This window comes from Heterodontus francisci, chromosome 31, assembly GCF_036365525.1.
Source record: "Heterodontus francisci isolate sHetFra1 chromosome 31, sHetFra1.hap1, whole genome shotgun sequence".
Taxonomy (NCBI): domain Eukaryota; kingdom Metazoa; phylum Chordata; class Chondrichthyes; order Heterodontiformes; family Heterodontidae; genus Heterodontus; species Heterodontus francisci.
In genome coordinates this window covers 53,305,854-53,322,575 of record NC_090401.1, presented here as the reverse complement: position 1 = coordinate 53,322,575, position 16,722 = coordinate 53,305,854, and the positions used below count along the sequence as shown (strand labels likewise).

Sequence of the window (16,722 nt, the reverse complement as noted above, 5' to 3'; positions counted from 1 at the left end):
GCCCAATTTCTTCATGGTACTTCCCAACAACTATTAGAGTCAGAGAGTCACTTACAGCACAGAAGGAGGCCATTTGGCCCATTGAGTCCATGCCAGCTCTCCACAGAGCTATACTGTCAGTCCCACTCCCCAGCTTGATCCCAGTAGCCCTGCAAGTCTACTTTCTCTCAGGTGGCCATCCAACTTCCTCTCGATGTCATAGAACATAGAACATAGAACAGTACAGCACAGTACAGGCCCTTCGGCCCACAAAGTTGTGCCGACCCTTTAAGGTTTTATAATAAATGGATAATTTTGTTGTTTATTAAAGAAGCTTGGTTGGTGTGCTTTATTCTGGGGACAAAGAGTATCTAATTAGCTTTTTCAGTAAGTGGGAAAATTTATTCATATGCTGCGACCTGTGGAGAAGAACAAAGAACAGTACAGCACAGGAACAGGCCATGCGGCCCTCCAAGCCTGCGCCGATCTTGATGCCTGTCTGAACTAAAACCTTCTGCACCTCCGGGGACCGTATCCCTCTATTCCCATCCTATTCATGTACTTGTCAAGATGCCCCTTAAACGTCGCTATCGTACCTGCTTCCACCACCTCCCCCAGCAGCAAGTTCCAGGCACTCACCACCCTCTGTAAAAAAAAAACTTGCCCCGCATATCCCCTCTAAACTTTGCCCCTCGCACCTTAAACCTATGTCCCCTAGTAACTGACTCTTCCACCCTGGGAAAAAGCTTCTGACTATCCACTCTGTCCATGCCGCTCATAACTTTGGAAACCTCTATCATGTTGCCCCTCCACCTCCGTCATTCCAGTGAAAACAATCCGAGTTTATCCAACCTCTCCTCATAGCTAATGCCCTCCAGACCAGGCAACATCCTGCTAAACCACTTCTGGTAAACCTCCACGTCCTTCTGGTAGTGTGGTGACCAGAATTGCACGCAATATTCTAAGTGTAAAGTCATTCAACTTGCCAAATACAATATCATCCCGGTATTAACGGAGTAAATAATTTGGTAGCCATTCTCTCCTGCCAAATAATTAAATCCCCAAGTAGATTGTTTTGATCTTCCCTCGAAGATGTTACCTTACTCTCATGTGCTTAGTGCCTCTATAACACTTTCTTCCCACTGTTCGAGTCCTCCCCACTCCCTAGCTCCTCTTCATCCCTCAATCAATACCAGTAAAACAGATTATCTGGTCATTTATCTCATTGTGGTTTGTGGGACCTTTCTGTGCGCAAATTGGCTTCTGCATTTCCTACATTACAACATTTCAAAAGTACTTCATTGGCTGTCAAGCACTCTGGGAAGTCCTGAGGTCATGAAAGGTGCTATAGAAATGCAAGTTCTGTGTCTTTTTCTTGGCCTGCACCCTGCTCTTCAAAAAGTTCTCCTAAAATACTGCCTGTCTGTACAGTTGCTCTGCCATCTCCCTGTCTTCTTTCCCTACTACCAAAAGATGCCGTTACTAGCCCATATCTTCCATGCCTGCCCCATTACCTCCACTTCACCTTCAGCCCTAAAACTGCTGTGGCCACCATTTCCTCTGCCCCCATCTCATCAGCTCCATGGAATACTGACCTCGCCCACCTCTATCTTCGGTTACGGGCAATTTAAAGCAGCACAAACACCCAGCCCTCAAAAAAGACAGATCCACAGAAGGAACAAAGTGAAATACACAAAAAAATGAATACAGCGAGAGATGGAACAAAAAGGTACAGAAAACACATTAATCTGTGTCACAGATCACGCGAGACAAATAGCCGCAACAAACCAGGCAAACGCAATACATAGACACACACAAAGAATAGGTAACAGAAATGCATCAGCCCAAACAAAGACATAGATCATAAAAGATCAACTGAACGCAGATGCAAATATCAATAACACAGGGACAGATACACGAAGAAGGAACTTGAATTTTTATATTGCCTTTCATATCCTCAATGCATCCGAAAGTACTTCATAAGCAACAAAGTACTTTTGAATTATAGTTACTGTTGTTATGGAAGCAAACACAGCAGCCAATTTTCAAGGTTCCACAAACAGGATGAGTTAAATGACATGATAATCTATTTTACTGATGTTGGTTGAGGGATAAATATTGGCCAGGACACCAGGGAGAACGCCTCACTGTCCTTCAAATGACGCTACGGGATCTTTTAAATTCACCTGAAGATGCAGATTCAGCCTCAGGTTGGTGCCTCATCTGACACCGCCAACAATGCAGCACTCCCTCAGTACTGCACTGAAGTGTTAACCAAAATTGTGTGTTCAAGCCCAGGATTGGGGTCTTCCGACTCAAGAGGTAAAGGCCGGCTACCCGACCTGAATCCAACGGGACACAAAGACATGTGTCGGGTTAGGTTGCACTTCCGGGTCCGGCATTCAGACTTGGGTCGTGCCAGGTCGGACACGCTCTATCACAGGTAAGTGGCTCCTCTGTTAATTTAATTTTTGAACCAGAAAGGTGGTTTTGAAACAGTTATTTTACCCTTGTGCAGATCACCAAGAAAGTGAAAAATGGAAGGTAAGTTAACTGATGGTTGGGTCGGATGTTGTTCTGTCGGGCTCGGGTTGGGTTTTCTTTTGCAGACCTGAGCAGGCCTTCATCAAGAGGCAAGGATGCTACCAACTGATCCACAGCTAATACCAAAAGATACGTGCTGTCAGTGGCACGCTTTGTCCCGTAGCTACATGCATTGGGAGGTCGTAGGTGCACCCCCTCATGATTCTCTGTCCGCAACTCCTGGACGATCCAAGACATACCCACTATTTCCTGACACTGACACATGAGGTTCTTTGCCAGCTGCACATACATGGGAAAGCAATTCTTGAACATAATCCTAAAAGATAACATTAAATGAAATTCTGACACTTATATTGATATTTAATGATGCAATTTACACAGCCTACATATTAACAAATACAGCCAGCTTTGCATCCAACCAACAGCTACATATTTAACCACCCCCAGATCATTTTTAATATATATTTCAAGAAAATACAATGCATAAAATTACATGACTCTCTTTGTCCTGAAATGCAGAGGTATAATCTCATTCCAGCAGAAACCACAGCAAAGCTCATCAAGGGTTTGAAATATAACATACGCAATCACACCTCCACCATTTCTCCCCTCCCTCCCACCGCCCACTTTGAATTAGTTTACCAGCAGCAATGAGTTACAATCATTACAATCAGCACCACCCCCCCAACCCCAAATTTTATATCAAGTATATGCATTTGTCAAATAATTTTCTTGTCATGCAGAGAATACCAATAGCAGATGGCAAGGAGAAAAAGCAATTAGCATAATATGCTGGTCATTAAATTCTTCAGTGTTTCACTGGCTTTGTGGCATATGGTAAACCAGTTGTCTCCAAATTGTATACAGACTGAGTTCACTCATATGTGTAATGAATGTGTCAATATTCTCAGCTGGAGGATTGTGTCACCAAGAACCAGTAAACAGCCTTTCAGATAGTCAGTGCTGAGCTGCTTGGTGAAGTCTCTGTATAACTGAGCCACAAAGACTGGGAAGTTTGCATTCCTAGTCTGTGTTGAGGCAACTCCTTTTAGCAGGGACGGCAGATCAATTGGCCTCAACATCTCAGAGCTATAAAGGAAGAAAAATACTTTAGGGGAGGGGCTTCTGCTCCTGAATGAGAGCCAATGACACCCATTGGAACACGTAGACGGGTAGACTGCAGTTGAGGTCAGGATCGGGCACGGTTGTGATGCACATTGCCTGCGCTGTTTGCTATCTCCTTTCTCTTGGATCGAAAGAATTTGATAAGGTTGATAGAGAGAAACTATTTTCTCTGGTGGGGGGAGGAGGTGCGTCCAGAACAAAGTGGCATAACCTGAACCGGAGCTGGATCATTCAAGAGTTATGTCAGAAAGCACTTCTTCACACAAAGGGTAGGCGGTGGCGTAGTGGTATTATCACTGGACCAGAGACCCAGGGTATTTCTCTGGGGACATGGGTTCGATTCCCACCACAGCAGAAGGTGGAATTTGAATTTAATTAATAAATCTGGAATTAAAAGCTAGTCTAATGATGGCCATGAAACCATTGTCAATTGTTGTAAAAACCCATCTGGTTCACAAATGTCCTTTAAGGAAGGCCTTACCTGGTCTGGCCTACATGTGACTCCAGACCCACAGCAATGTGGTTAGCTCTTACATGCCCTCTGAAATGGCCCAGCAAGCCACTCAGTTGTATCGAACCACGACAAAGTCAATCAAAAGGAATGAAACCGGACGGACCACCCGGCATCGACCTAGGCACCGGAAACGACAATGGCAAACCCAGCCCTGTCGACCCTGCAAAGTCCTCCTTACTAACATTGGGGGCTTGTGCCAAAGTTGGGAGAGCTGTCCCACAGACTAGTCAAGCAACAGCCTGACATAGTCATACTCATGGAATCATACCTTACAGACGATGTCCCAGACACTACCATCACTATCCCCGGGTATGTCCTGTCCCACTGGCAGGACAGACCCACCAGAGGTGGTGGCACAGTGGTATACAGTAGGGAGGGAGTTGCCCTGGGAGTCCTCAACATCGACTACGGACCCCACGAAGTCTCATGGCATCAGGTCAAACATGGGCAAGGTAACCTCCTACTGATTACCACCTACCGCCCTCCTTCAGCTGATGACTCAGTACTCCTCCATGTTGAACACCACTTGGAGGAAGCACTGAGGGTGGCAATGGCACAAAATGTACTCTGGGTGGGGGACTTCAATGTCTATCACCAAGAGTGGCTCGGTAGCACCACTACTGACCAAACTGGCCAAGTCCTAAAGGATATAGCTGCTAGACTGGGTCTGCGGCAGGTGGTGGGGGAACAAACACAAGGGAAAAACATACTTGACCTCGTCCTCACCAATCTGCCTGCCGCAGATGCTTCTGTCCATGACAGTATTGGTAGGAGTGACCACCGCACAGTACTTGTGGAGACGAAGTCCCGCCTTCACATTGAGGATACCGTCCATCGTGTTGTGTGGCACTATCACCGTGCTAAATGGGATGGTGCTAAATGCAAAACTGGGCATCCATGAGGCGCTGTGGGCCATCAGCAGCAGCAGAATTGTACTCATCCACAATCTGTAACCTCATGGCCCGGCATATCCCCCACTCTACCATTACCATCAAGCCAGAAGACCAACCCTGGTTCAATGAAGAGTGCAGGAGGGCATGCCAGGAGCAGCACCAGGCATACCTCAAAATGAGGTGTCAACCTGGTGAAGCTACAACCCAGGACTGCGTGCATGCCAAACTGCATAAGCAGCATGCGATAGACAGAGTGAAGCGATCCCATAACCAACGGATCAGATCTAAGCTCTGCAGTCCTGCCACATCCAGCCGTGAATGGTGTTGGACAATTAAACAACTAACTGGAGGAGGTGGCTCCACAAATATCCCCATCCTCAATGATGGGGGAGCCCAGCACATCAGTGCAAAAGATAAGGCTGAAGCATTTGCAACAATCTTCAGCCAGAAGTGCAGAGTTGATGATCCATCTCGGCCTCCTCCTGAAGTCTCCAGCATCACAGATGCCAGACTTCAGCCAATTCGATTCACTCCGCGTGATATCAAGAAACGACTGAAGGCACTGGATACTGGAAAAGCTATGGGCCCTGACAATATTCCGGCAATAGTACTGAAGACCTGTGCTCCAGAACTTGCCGCGCACCTAGCCAAGCTGTTCCAGTACAGCTACAACCTGGCATCTACCCTGCAATGTGGAAAATTGCCCAGGTATGTCCTGCACAAAAAGCAGGACAAGTCCAACCCGGTCAATTACTGCCTCATCAGCCTACTCTCAATCATCAGTAAAGTGATGGAAGGTGTCATCAACAGTGCCATCAAGCGGCACTTGCTTAGCAATAACCTGCTCAATGACGCTCAGTTTGGGTTCCGCCAGGGCCACTCAGCTCCTAACCTCATTACAGCCTTGGTTCAAACATGGACAAAAGAGCTAAACTCAAGAGGTGAGGTGAGAGTGACTGCCCTCCGCTGGCTGGAGTCATGCCGAGTGCAAAGGAAGATGGTTGTGGTTGTTGGAGGTCAATCAATCATCTGAGCTCCAGGACATCACTGCAGGAGTTCCTCAGGGTAGTGTCCGAGGCCCAACCATCTTCAGCTGCTTCATCAATGACCTTCCTTCAATCATAAGGTCAGAAGTGGGGATGTTCGCTGATGATTGCACAAGGTTCAGCACCATTCGTGACTACTCAGATACTGAAGCAGTCAGTGTAGAAATGCAGCAAGACCTGGACAATATCCAGGCTTGGGCTGATAAGTGACAAGTAACATTCGCGCTACCATCTCCAACAAGAGAGAATCTAACCATCTCCCCTTGACATTCAATGGCATTACCATCGCTGAATCCCCCACTATCAACATCCAAGGGCTACCATTGACCAGAAACTGAACTGGAGTAGCCATATAAATACCGTGGCTACAAGAGCATGTCAGAGGCTAGGAATCCTGAGGCGAGTAACTCACCTCCTGACTCCCCAAAGCCTGTCCACCATCTACAAGGCACAAGTCAGGAGTGTGATGGCATACTCTCCACTTGCCTGGATGGGTGCAGCTCCAACAACACTCAAGAGGCTCGACACCATCCAGGACAAAGCAGCCCGCTTGATTGGCACCCCATCCACAAACATTCACTCCCTCCACCACCGACGCACAGTGGCAGCAGTGTGTACCATCTACAAGATGCACTGCAGCAATGCATCAAGGCTCCTTAGACAGTACCTTCCAAACCCGCGACCTCTACCAACTAGAAGGACAAGGGCAGCAAATACATGGGAACACCACCACCTGTAAGTTCCCCTCCAAGTCACACACCATCCTGACTTGGAACTATATCGTCGTTCCTTCACTGTTGCTGGGTCAAAATCCTGGAACTCCCTTCCTAACAGCACTGTGGGTCTACCTACCCCAAATGGACAGCAGCTGTTCAAGAAGGCAGCTCACCACCACCTTCTCAAGGGCAATTCGGGATGGGCAATAAATACTGGCATAGCCAGTGACGCCCACATCCCATGAATGAAAAAAAAATCTGGTACATCCTCCTTGAAAAACTTTTCAATAAAAACTTAAAAACTGAGATTGCTAGATTCTTGTTAGCCAGGAGTATTAAGGGTTATGGAACCAAGATGAGTGGATGGCGTTAAAATACAGGTCAGCCAGGATCTTAATTGAACGGTGGAGTAGGCTCGAGGGGCTGAATGGCCTCCTCCTCTTCCTGTGTTATTGTCTATGTTCCAGCTTCCAGTCAAAAGAGGGTTTGACTTTGGCACTGCTGCCTCACATTAGCTAATGGTCTTCCCAATTCTTTCCCCATTCCTCCACTGAGATGGAGCATGCAATACAAGGATCTAGCAGGCTGGTGTCCCAGCATACCACAGCCTCAGAGGCCACGTGTAGGTGTGAATTTGAACTCGGAGCACGTTTGTGCTGATATGCCAACAGTCAAGTTGCCCGAATGATAAATCCTCACACATCCATTGGTGCTTGAAACTGGCAGTTCGAGACTAGTGAACAGAATAGAACTGTGAAGCCATGGGCAAGTTTTAGTTCATGCAGGCTCAAGAGGGCTGTCACTGTGGAAATACATGAAGTGCAAGTTTCAAACTTCCTAAACAGTTTTAAATCAATGCTGAAAGGAATGGGGCATATAACACACGTGTTAAAATAAATTCTCCCTGTAAAATAATTGAATATTATGCCTGATTCACGTTTGGCAGAAGTGTAGTTAGCGAGAATAAGACTGATGTGGATGTGAGCCATAACCACACTGCAATGGAGATCCTCCTGGGCACCGGGACTAAGTTATGATTTTGCTACATCTGGTGGACGGTAAAGATCTCCTTGATGCATTTATTTTGATTGGTCCCCATTCCCATTCACACCCTTGGGGAGGAATGAATAAACTCAAATTGGAAAAATAAACTCCAAAATGATCCATTGGATGCTCGGTATGCCCGTTGCTGGGTGACAGACGTATTTGTCAATCCAGGAGAAAAGCAAAGATGAAAGCATATTTCTAGATGAAAGACGAAAAACTCAAAGAGCAACTATTTTCCAAGTTGCAGTAAATATTATTCAAACTAAATGGCAATGCAACATTGGGAGTTCTGCACTGTAAAAAATATGATCTTCTGACGCTCTGAAGTACTTCATTATTTTCACCTCAACACCTCTTAAGAACGCTGACTGCATGACACAACCATCATTTCCACCTCTGCAGGAGAATTATGAATGCTATTACCGTTTAATAAATCCTGGTTTCAAATTACAAGCACAAAAGCAACGACTATTCACAAAATCCACCAGATACAACATTTAAGGTCTTCATAATTTTGCTTTCTTTTTATTTTTGCAACTTTGGCTTATGTGCTGCCTTTCAAAAATGATCAAATTAGGGTCTTTAAATGGTCATTTATGATACTGTATATTTCTGCTAACAATGCTCCTTTTATCGTGGATGGTAGTTAACAACAGTTTGTAATAACTTTGTCTCTCAAAATCAAACACCACATTATTCCTTAGAAAGACCTCTACCTATCACAGCTTCGGAGTCTAGTGCAGTTCCATTTCCTGCACCAGTTATTCTATTCTTACTGGTGCAGGGCCAGATGCAGCAGTGCAGGAAACAACCAAGCTTGAGAAGAGTGAGAGGGAAAAGATCACGGAAGAAAGGGGATTAGATGATGCTAAACTCAGCTTTCAAAAGCCGGACCATCTGATTGAGGATACACGTCAGTGTTGAATGCGGGGTTTTTTTGCACTGTGGGTTTGATGCCCATTAAGAAACAAAATGTTGAAACCTACAGTCAGGAGCAAGAGGAGACTTTCTGTCAGTTGGAGCTGGATATGAAGGCAGGTCTTTCCTGCAGGCATTTGGAGAGTGTGCCAATATACAGTAGCACTCAGTCACATGACCAAACATTTTATATTAAAATTCTGAGAAGGACAAACCTGCTCTCCTTGTAAATTCTAATTTTCCTTAAAGCAGATGGTGCTGTATCATTCTTCATAAGAGAATGAAGTAGAGTAAGTACTCCATATGCTAGTTGTCCTATTATTGTTGTATTACACTATCTGATGCGTAACATGAAACATGGACCACAAGTTCAATATGAGCAGGAGTTTGTTAAGAAATCCTTGATTTATCTCATAGTTTCAATAAACATATTGAGACAGAATTTTCAATGGCAGGCTGATTCCACAACATTTACACAGAATTACATCAAAGATACAGCACAAAAACAGACCATTTGGCTCGACTAGTCTGTGCTGGTGTTTACACTCCAAATGAATTCCTCCCATTCTATCTACCTCATCTCAGCTTTTCAGCACAGCTTTCAATTCCTTTTTCTCGCATGCATTTGCCTAGTTTCCTTTTGAAAGTATCAAGCTATTTGCCTCAATCATTTCCTGTGATAGCAAGTTTGACATTCTAACTTAAATAAAAGCAAAATACTGCTGATGCTGGAAATCTGAAATAAAAATAAGAAATGCTGGAATCACTGAGTGATTCCAGCATTTCGTGTTGACATTCTAACTACTCTCTGAGTAAAGACATTTCCCTATTGGATTTATTAGTAACAATCTTGTATTTATGACCTCTAGTTTTGGATTCTCCTCCAAGTAGAAATATTCTCTCCACATCTACCCTGTCCAACCCATTCATAATTTTAAAGACCTCTATCAGGTCATCTCTATGTCTCTTTTTGTATGACTACATTAAATTTAGACAAAACTGTTTGATCTCCACCTTATAAAAACAAAAAAATGTAGGAAACACTCAGGTCAGACAGTGCATGTGGCGGGAGGCACATAGCATTAATGTTCCAGGTTGATGACCTGCTGAGGGTTTCCAGCATTTTCTGCTTTCATTTCATATTTCCAGCATCTGCAGTATTTTGCTTTTGATCTCCGTGGTGTTGGTACTGCACACTTTAAAAAAAAAAAATTGGAATTGTTTAGTTCTCAGCAGCTAACATCGCTAATTGGGCTTCTTCATTAACTGAGCCACTGACTTCAAGCTAGTTACAATTTCTGTTAAACCCTGAATTTTTTTAAATTAACACTTACTTGTTAAACTTTCAGTTAAATGGGTAGAACCATTTCAACTTGCTTAAATTTTCACATTTGACGTACAAGTATAATGATTGATGCTTCCTGTGTTTCTTGGTGAAGGTAATGGATCAGAATTTGCTGTCAAAATAATGGCAAGAAAAATGGCGCTAACTGTTACTTATGTATTAATGATACATGCGTTTCAGGAGAGGGGCAGATGCGTGGTTAAACATGACTATCCAAAGGTTGCTGTCTGACTTGCGCTGATCTGTCGTTAGCTTTCCAAGAACGGCATCTTGCTGTGTGCATTGAGCACGCAAAGTTGTTGCATTTGCAGGGTAGATACAAACTAAACTTGCCTCAGAAAGTTAAGTCTTAGCATTTCAAGTCTTAGTACCCTATTAAAGGTGTGATAAGAGTTAATTACTGCCAATTAACCTCTCTGGCATTGAAAATTAGCTATTACAAGTGTGAAGCTTCATTCCTTCAGGTTTTAATCGTTGTTGGAGATTTTAAAAATGTAAAATTTTTAAATATTACTTTTTTGTAAACTTTTCCTTTCTGTCACTTTATTCTCTCTAAATCAATCTTCCTTCCCTCTATTTACATTTCTGTTCCTGATTTGACATTGAATTCACCCACTCTAAATTTATACTTCTTTCCCCATCATTCCTCTGTTTATTTCACAATTCTTCAATTTGATTGGTTACTCAGGAGAGGGGCAGATGCGTGGTTAAACATGACTATCCAAAGGTTGCTGTCTGACTTGTGCTGATCTGTCGTTATCTTGTTCACTCATGTCCCAGATCCCCAGTTTCTCCAATGCAATGTTAACAGTTCGCACTTTTGACAACTTACCATTGTCATGCAGACCTCCACCCATCAAGAATGCAGCATATTAATTTTGTCATATAAACATTAATTTTAAACTGTTGCTGGAGTGAAGAAAGGACTTGTTAAAAAGAAAATCACCAGACACTTGGCTGGAAAAACATTTGCATACTAACAGGCAGTGCTTGGAGAGACAAAGGACTATTCCTTGGTCCACTTAATCCAAAATAGGCTGCGATCACCGGACATTGAAGGTGAGGATGCTCACATTCCAGGATGACTGCTAAGATGACAGAATCCACAAACAGAAGTGGTCAAACCAGCTTGTCACATGACTAACCTGCTGAGCAACCTGGGGTTTTTGAATTGTGCCACAGAGAAAGAGGCAGAAGGCTTTTTGAACAGGAAATTGGAGCAAAGAAGCCTCTCTTTCGCTTTCTCCCAAGCCGGGACCCATGGAAGACACACAAACCTCAAGAGAGAAAAGATTCTGACCTCGAGACAAGTTGAAGCGTGCACTGGGCCCCAATGAATTGCAACTCTAACCGGCAGCCAAAGACAAAGGACAGTAAAATAAAAACCCATCTATTGCCTCAAACATTCCTCCTTTATTATTTTCTACTTTTCTGTCTCTATCTGCGTGTGTGTTTATCATGTATGCACGCTAGCGTGGTCGCATCGCATGTTTGTAGTCATTAACCGGGTTAGAGTTTAAGATTAATAAACTTCCACCTTTCTTGTTTAAAATCGAAGAAAACCTGTCCGAATTGATTTCTTTGCCTTACCATTGGAAAGCAATGAACAAGGATTCACTAAGGTAGAACTAAAACACGGTGTTTTTAAAAATTAAACCCTGTTACGGTTAAACCAGGCAAAGGCTGAGAGGGAACCCCTAGACCCCTCTCACCTGGTCAGAATACCACGCAAAAAAAAAATGTAAAAAAACTAAACAATGCTAGGGAATGTCTAACTAACGGTAGATGCTGATACCCTGCCACAGCAAAATATGGCTCATTATACTTGGATTGGACTAGGCCCCGATAAGCATGTGGCAGATGATACCACACAGCTAGCAAGAATCCACCAGAAGGAATTTGGAATACTATACACAAAAATGAATTTTTTTTTTTAAGTGAGAGGGAATAGTTTCAGAAGTTGTGTCCCGAGGAGTCATAAACCCTCGAAGTCAAATCCTACCGACTTCTCTCACATAACTCTATCCACAATGTGACAATGAATCAACTGAAACATTTCAGGAGTGGCAAGAAAAATGGAGAAGGAAAAACTGAAACTATTCCCCCACTTATTTGCCAGTTGTCTGCGCATTATGGACATTACATTAATCTCAGGGTGTAGCTGACGAATGTATTTGACTGGAACTTGTCTCTCATGGTTTAGGAAGTCACCTGAAGCCTTTGATTGTGTTCTTGTTTTCATATCCAGTCAATTTACTTCAATTTTGCTTGGAAACCAAGATGAAAGGATCAAGGCTCATAGTGCAGGATACCATACAGATTGTAAAGAGTGAAAAAGAACACGAGGCAAATTAGGAAGTAGTGTTCAGACAACACCAAATTCAGTTTTAACAGCTTGAATACTGTGGGCAAAATGAAAGACTGAAGGAGATAAAGAGCTCCACAGTTTTAAAGTACTGGAAGAAAAATAGGTTAGAGGAAGCATCAATACGACAATTCGTGATTTCATAGATCATAGAACAGTACAGGCCCTTCGGCCCACGATGTTGTGCCGAACCTTTAACCTATCCTAAGATCAAACTAACTACCTACCCTTCATTCTACTATCATCCATGTACCTATCCAAGAGTCACTTAAGTACCCCTAATGTATCTGCTTCTACTACCACCGCTGGCAGTGCATTCCACGCACCCACCACTCTCTGTGTAAAGAACCTACCTCTGACATCTCCCCGAAACCTTCCTCCAATCACCTTAAAATTATGCCCTCTGGTGATAGCCCTTTACACCCTGGGAAAAAGTCTCTGGCTATCCACTCTATCTATGCCTCTCATCATCTTGTACCCCTCTATCAAGTCACCTCTCATCCTTCTTCGCTCCAATGAGAAAAGCCCTAGCTCCCTCAATCTTTCTTCGTAAGACATGCCCTCCAGTCCAGGCAGCATCCTGGTAAATCTCCTCTGCACCCTCTCTAAAGCTTCCACATCCTTCCTATAATGAGGCGACCAGAACTGAACACAATATTCCAAGTGTGGTCGAACCAGGGCCTTATAGAGCTGCAGCATAACCTCACGGCTCTTAAACTCAATCCCCCTGTTAATGAAAGCCAACACACCATACGCCTTAACAACCCTATCAACTTGGGTGGCAACTTTGAGCGATCTATGGACATGGACCCCAAGATCCCTCTGTTCCTCCACACTTCCAAGAATCCTGTCTTTAAGCCTGTATTCCGCATTCAAATTCGACCTTCCAAAATGAATCACTTCACACTTTTCCAGGTTGAACTCCATCTGCCACTTCTCAGCCCAGCTCTGCATCCTGTCAATGTCCCGTTGCAACCTACAACAGCCTTCCACACTATCCACAACTCCAGCAACTTTCGTGTCATCGGCAAACTTGCTAACCCAGCCTTCCACTTCCTCATCCAAGTCATTTATAAAAATCACAAAGAGCAGAGGTCCCAGAACAGATCCTTGTGGAACACCACTGGTCACCGAGCTCCATGCTGAATACTTTCCATCTACTACCACCCTCTGACTTCTATGGGCCAGCCAGTGTTGTATCCAGACAGCCAACTTTCCCTGAATCCCATGCCTCCTTACTTTCTGAATGAGCCTACCATGGGAAACCTTATCAAACGCCTTGCTAAAATCCATATACACCACATCCACTGCTCTTCCTTCATCAATGTGTTTTGTCACATCTTCAAAGAATTCAATAAGGCTTGTGAGGCATGACCTGCCCCTCACAAAGCCATGCTGACTGTCTCTAATCAAACTATGCTTTTCCAAATAATCATAAATCCTGTCTCTCAGAATCCTCTCCAATAATTTGCCCACTACCGACGTAAGACTGACTGGTCTATAATTCCCAGTGTTATCCCTATTCCCTTTCTTGAACAAGGGAACAACATTTGCCACCCTCCAATCATCCGGTACTACTCCAGTGGACAGTGATGCATAAGGGTGTAGAAAAGAAGAAAAAATTTAAAATGCTGAATTTGAAGCATAAAGAACAAGAGCAAAACAGGCCAAAATAGCATTGCTTAACAAAGTAGAGAAGCTACAATGGCTGTAGAGAGGTCGGAGGCTAGAGGTGAGAGAGAGATTGCCCATCAGGTCATTTAGACTTGGGGACATGTTCATCACATTGCAGCACTCCCTATGAAAGCCGTTCACCTATTCTAATTTTTATGCAAGATTCCCATTGTAACACAGGTTCAGATTAGTGTCACCTTTAAATTATTTGTCACTCTACCAATTGTAGAAGGCATCAGTTGTTTGTAGCACACTATTCCAACACACATTATATTCCTCCATTAGAAAAAAAATCTCACAAGCAGTTCATTGTTTGTCATAATGTCAGATTGTGTCTGACCTTTGGACATCGAGTTGTGTGTCTCGGGTGTGAGTTGCTACACCATTCACACAGAAAGCTTTTAACGCAATCTTCCCTCACCTTTCAAAGCGGCTGAAAGGGGAACATAAATCTTCCGTTACAAGTCAACTGTAAAATGACGGAACAAATGAAAAATCTATTGCAGCATTTACTCACATGTTGGCTACCCAACCAGAAATACTTAATAAAATAAAAGCAAAATACTGCAGATGCTGGAAATCTGAAACAAAAGCAAAAACAGCTGGAAATACTCAGCAGGTAGGGCAGCATCTGTGGAGAGAGAAGCAAAGTTAACGTTTCAGGTCAGTGACCTTTCATCAGAACTGGCAAAGGTTAGAAAAGAATTAGGTTTTAAGCATGTGAAGGGGAGGGGGTGGAGGAAAGAACAAAGGGGAAGGTGTTTGATAGAGAGGAGAGATAAGATAACAAAACTGGCCTGGGACAAAGGCAAAGCCTGTGTTAATGCTTGTGGTGAAAGACAAAGCATTAGTCCAGAGAGACGTTAATAGCGGAATAATGAGCAGCTCTGCCTACATGAAAAGCAGGCACATGGTTAAAAAATAAAATATTTTTAAAAAGGCCAGTCATGCTCAGAAGGCATTGAACTCAATGTTCAGTCCGCAAGGCCGTCGAGTGCCTAATTGAAAGATCAGGTGCTGCTCCTCAAGCTTGCGTTGATGTTCAGTAGATCACTGGAGCAGGCCAAAGACAGAAATGTTGGCATGAGAGCAGGTGCGGGGGGTAAGTGTTGAAATGGCGAGCAACCAGAAGCGCGTGGTCATGATTTTGGACTGAGTGGAGTTGTTCAGCAAAGTGGTCACCCAATCTGCATTTGGTCTCCTCAATGTAGAGGAGATCCCAATGTACTACTTGAAAGAAGTACAAGTAAATCACTGCTTCACCTGAAAGGAGTGTTTGAGGCCTTAGATAGTGATATAGAGGAGGTAAAAGGGCAGGTGTTACACCTGCTGCGATTGCATGGGAAGGTACCATGGGAAGGGGACAAGGTGTTGGGGGTAACGGAAGAATGGACCAGGGTGTTGTGGAGGGAATGATCCCTTTGGAATTCTGATAGGGAGGGGAAGACGTGAATGGTGGTGGCATCATGCTGGAGGTGGCAGAAATGGCAGAGGATGATCCAAGCTTGGCCTAAGATTTTCTCTGGATTTTTATGCCTCTCCCCGGCGATAGCAGGATGTTGGGAAGGGGCAATAGTGCAAATGGGATGGGCGCGAGTCGTCTTCTCTTTCACATGTTTAGAATTTCCTTGGCTATTCTTTGCATGACTTGATAACATTGTTTCCCATAATGCATTCAAGGCTATTTCAAAGAAAATATCAGGCGATTACTGTAGTCACTGCACTGGACCACTTACCCGATATGTTTGTGGTGATCTCAGTAAGCACTGCCTGGCCAAATCCTTTGCCAGTGGATGCCCTGACCAAGAAGCGATAAGTGGTGCCTGGTTCCAAATTTGCAAACACGTGGTAGGTCTCATTCCTGGGTTTCGACAGAGTTTTCTGTAGGCCAGGCACAATCACTGCCGGGTCAGAAGACTTGATGCATTGGTAGCTTATCTGATAACACAGAAAATATTATTTGAACAATTGGACATGTAGATTACACAGTGCACCTAGTTCTATCTTTTTTCATGGCTTATTGCACATCAGATAGTACAATTCGTACACCTCATAACACCCCAACTTAGTGAATCACAAAATAGTTACAGCACAGAGGTGGCCTTTTGGATTATCCTGTCCATGCTGGTTCTCTAAGAGCAATTTAGCTCATCCACTCCTCCGCCTTTTCCCCATAACCCTGCAATTTTTTTCTCTTCAGTTGCCTATCCAATTTCCTTTTGAAAGCCACGATTGAATTTGCCTCCATCATACTTTGGCTGTCCATTCAAGATCCTAATCACTCACTGCATAAAAAAAGTTTTTTCCTCATGTTGCTGTTGGTTCTTTTGCCATTCACTTTAAATTGGTGTATCTGGTTCTGGACCCTTCCACTAATGGGAACAGTTTCTCCATATCTACTCTGTCCAGACCCCTCATGATTTTGAACATCTCTATCAAATCCCCTCCCAACCTTCTCTAAGGAGAACAACCCCAGCTTCTCCAATCTATCCATGTAACTGAAGGCCATCATCCCTGGAACCATGATCGTAAATCTGTTCTGCTCCCTCTCGCAAG

General features: G+C 43.8%; 1 protein-coding gene across 10 annotated transcripts in view; it reads right to left on the bottom strand.

Moving 5' to 3' along the window:
- ptprub (protein tyrosine phosphatase receptor type Ub) overlaps positions 1-16,722 on the bottom strand; it is an 833,961-nt gene that overhangs the window by 99,955 nt on the left and 717,284 nt on the right. For all 10 annotated transcript variants that reach the window (XM_068011591.1, XM_068011594.1, XM_068011592.1 and 7 more), the window contains one exon: positions 15,903-16,104. In XM_068011591.1, the coding sequence (XP_067867692.1) occupies positions 15,903-16,104 (202 nt within the window). The remainder of the gene's footprint in view (positions 1-15,902; positions 16,105-16,722) is intronic.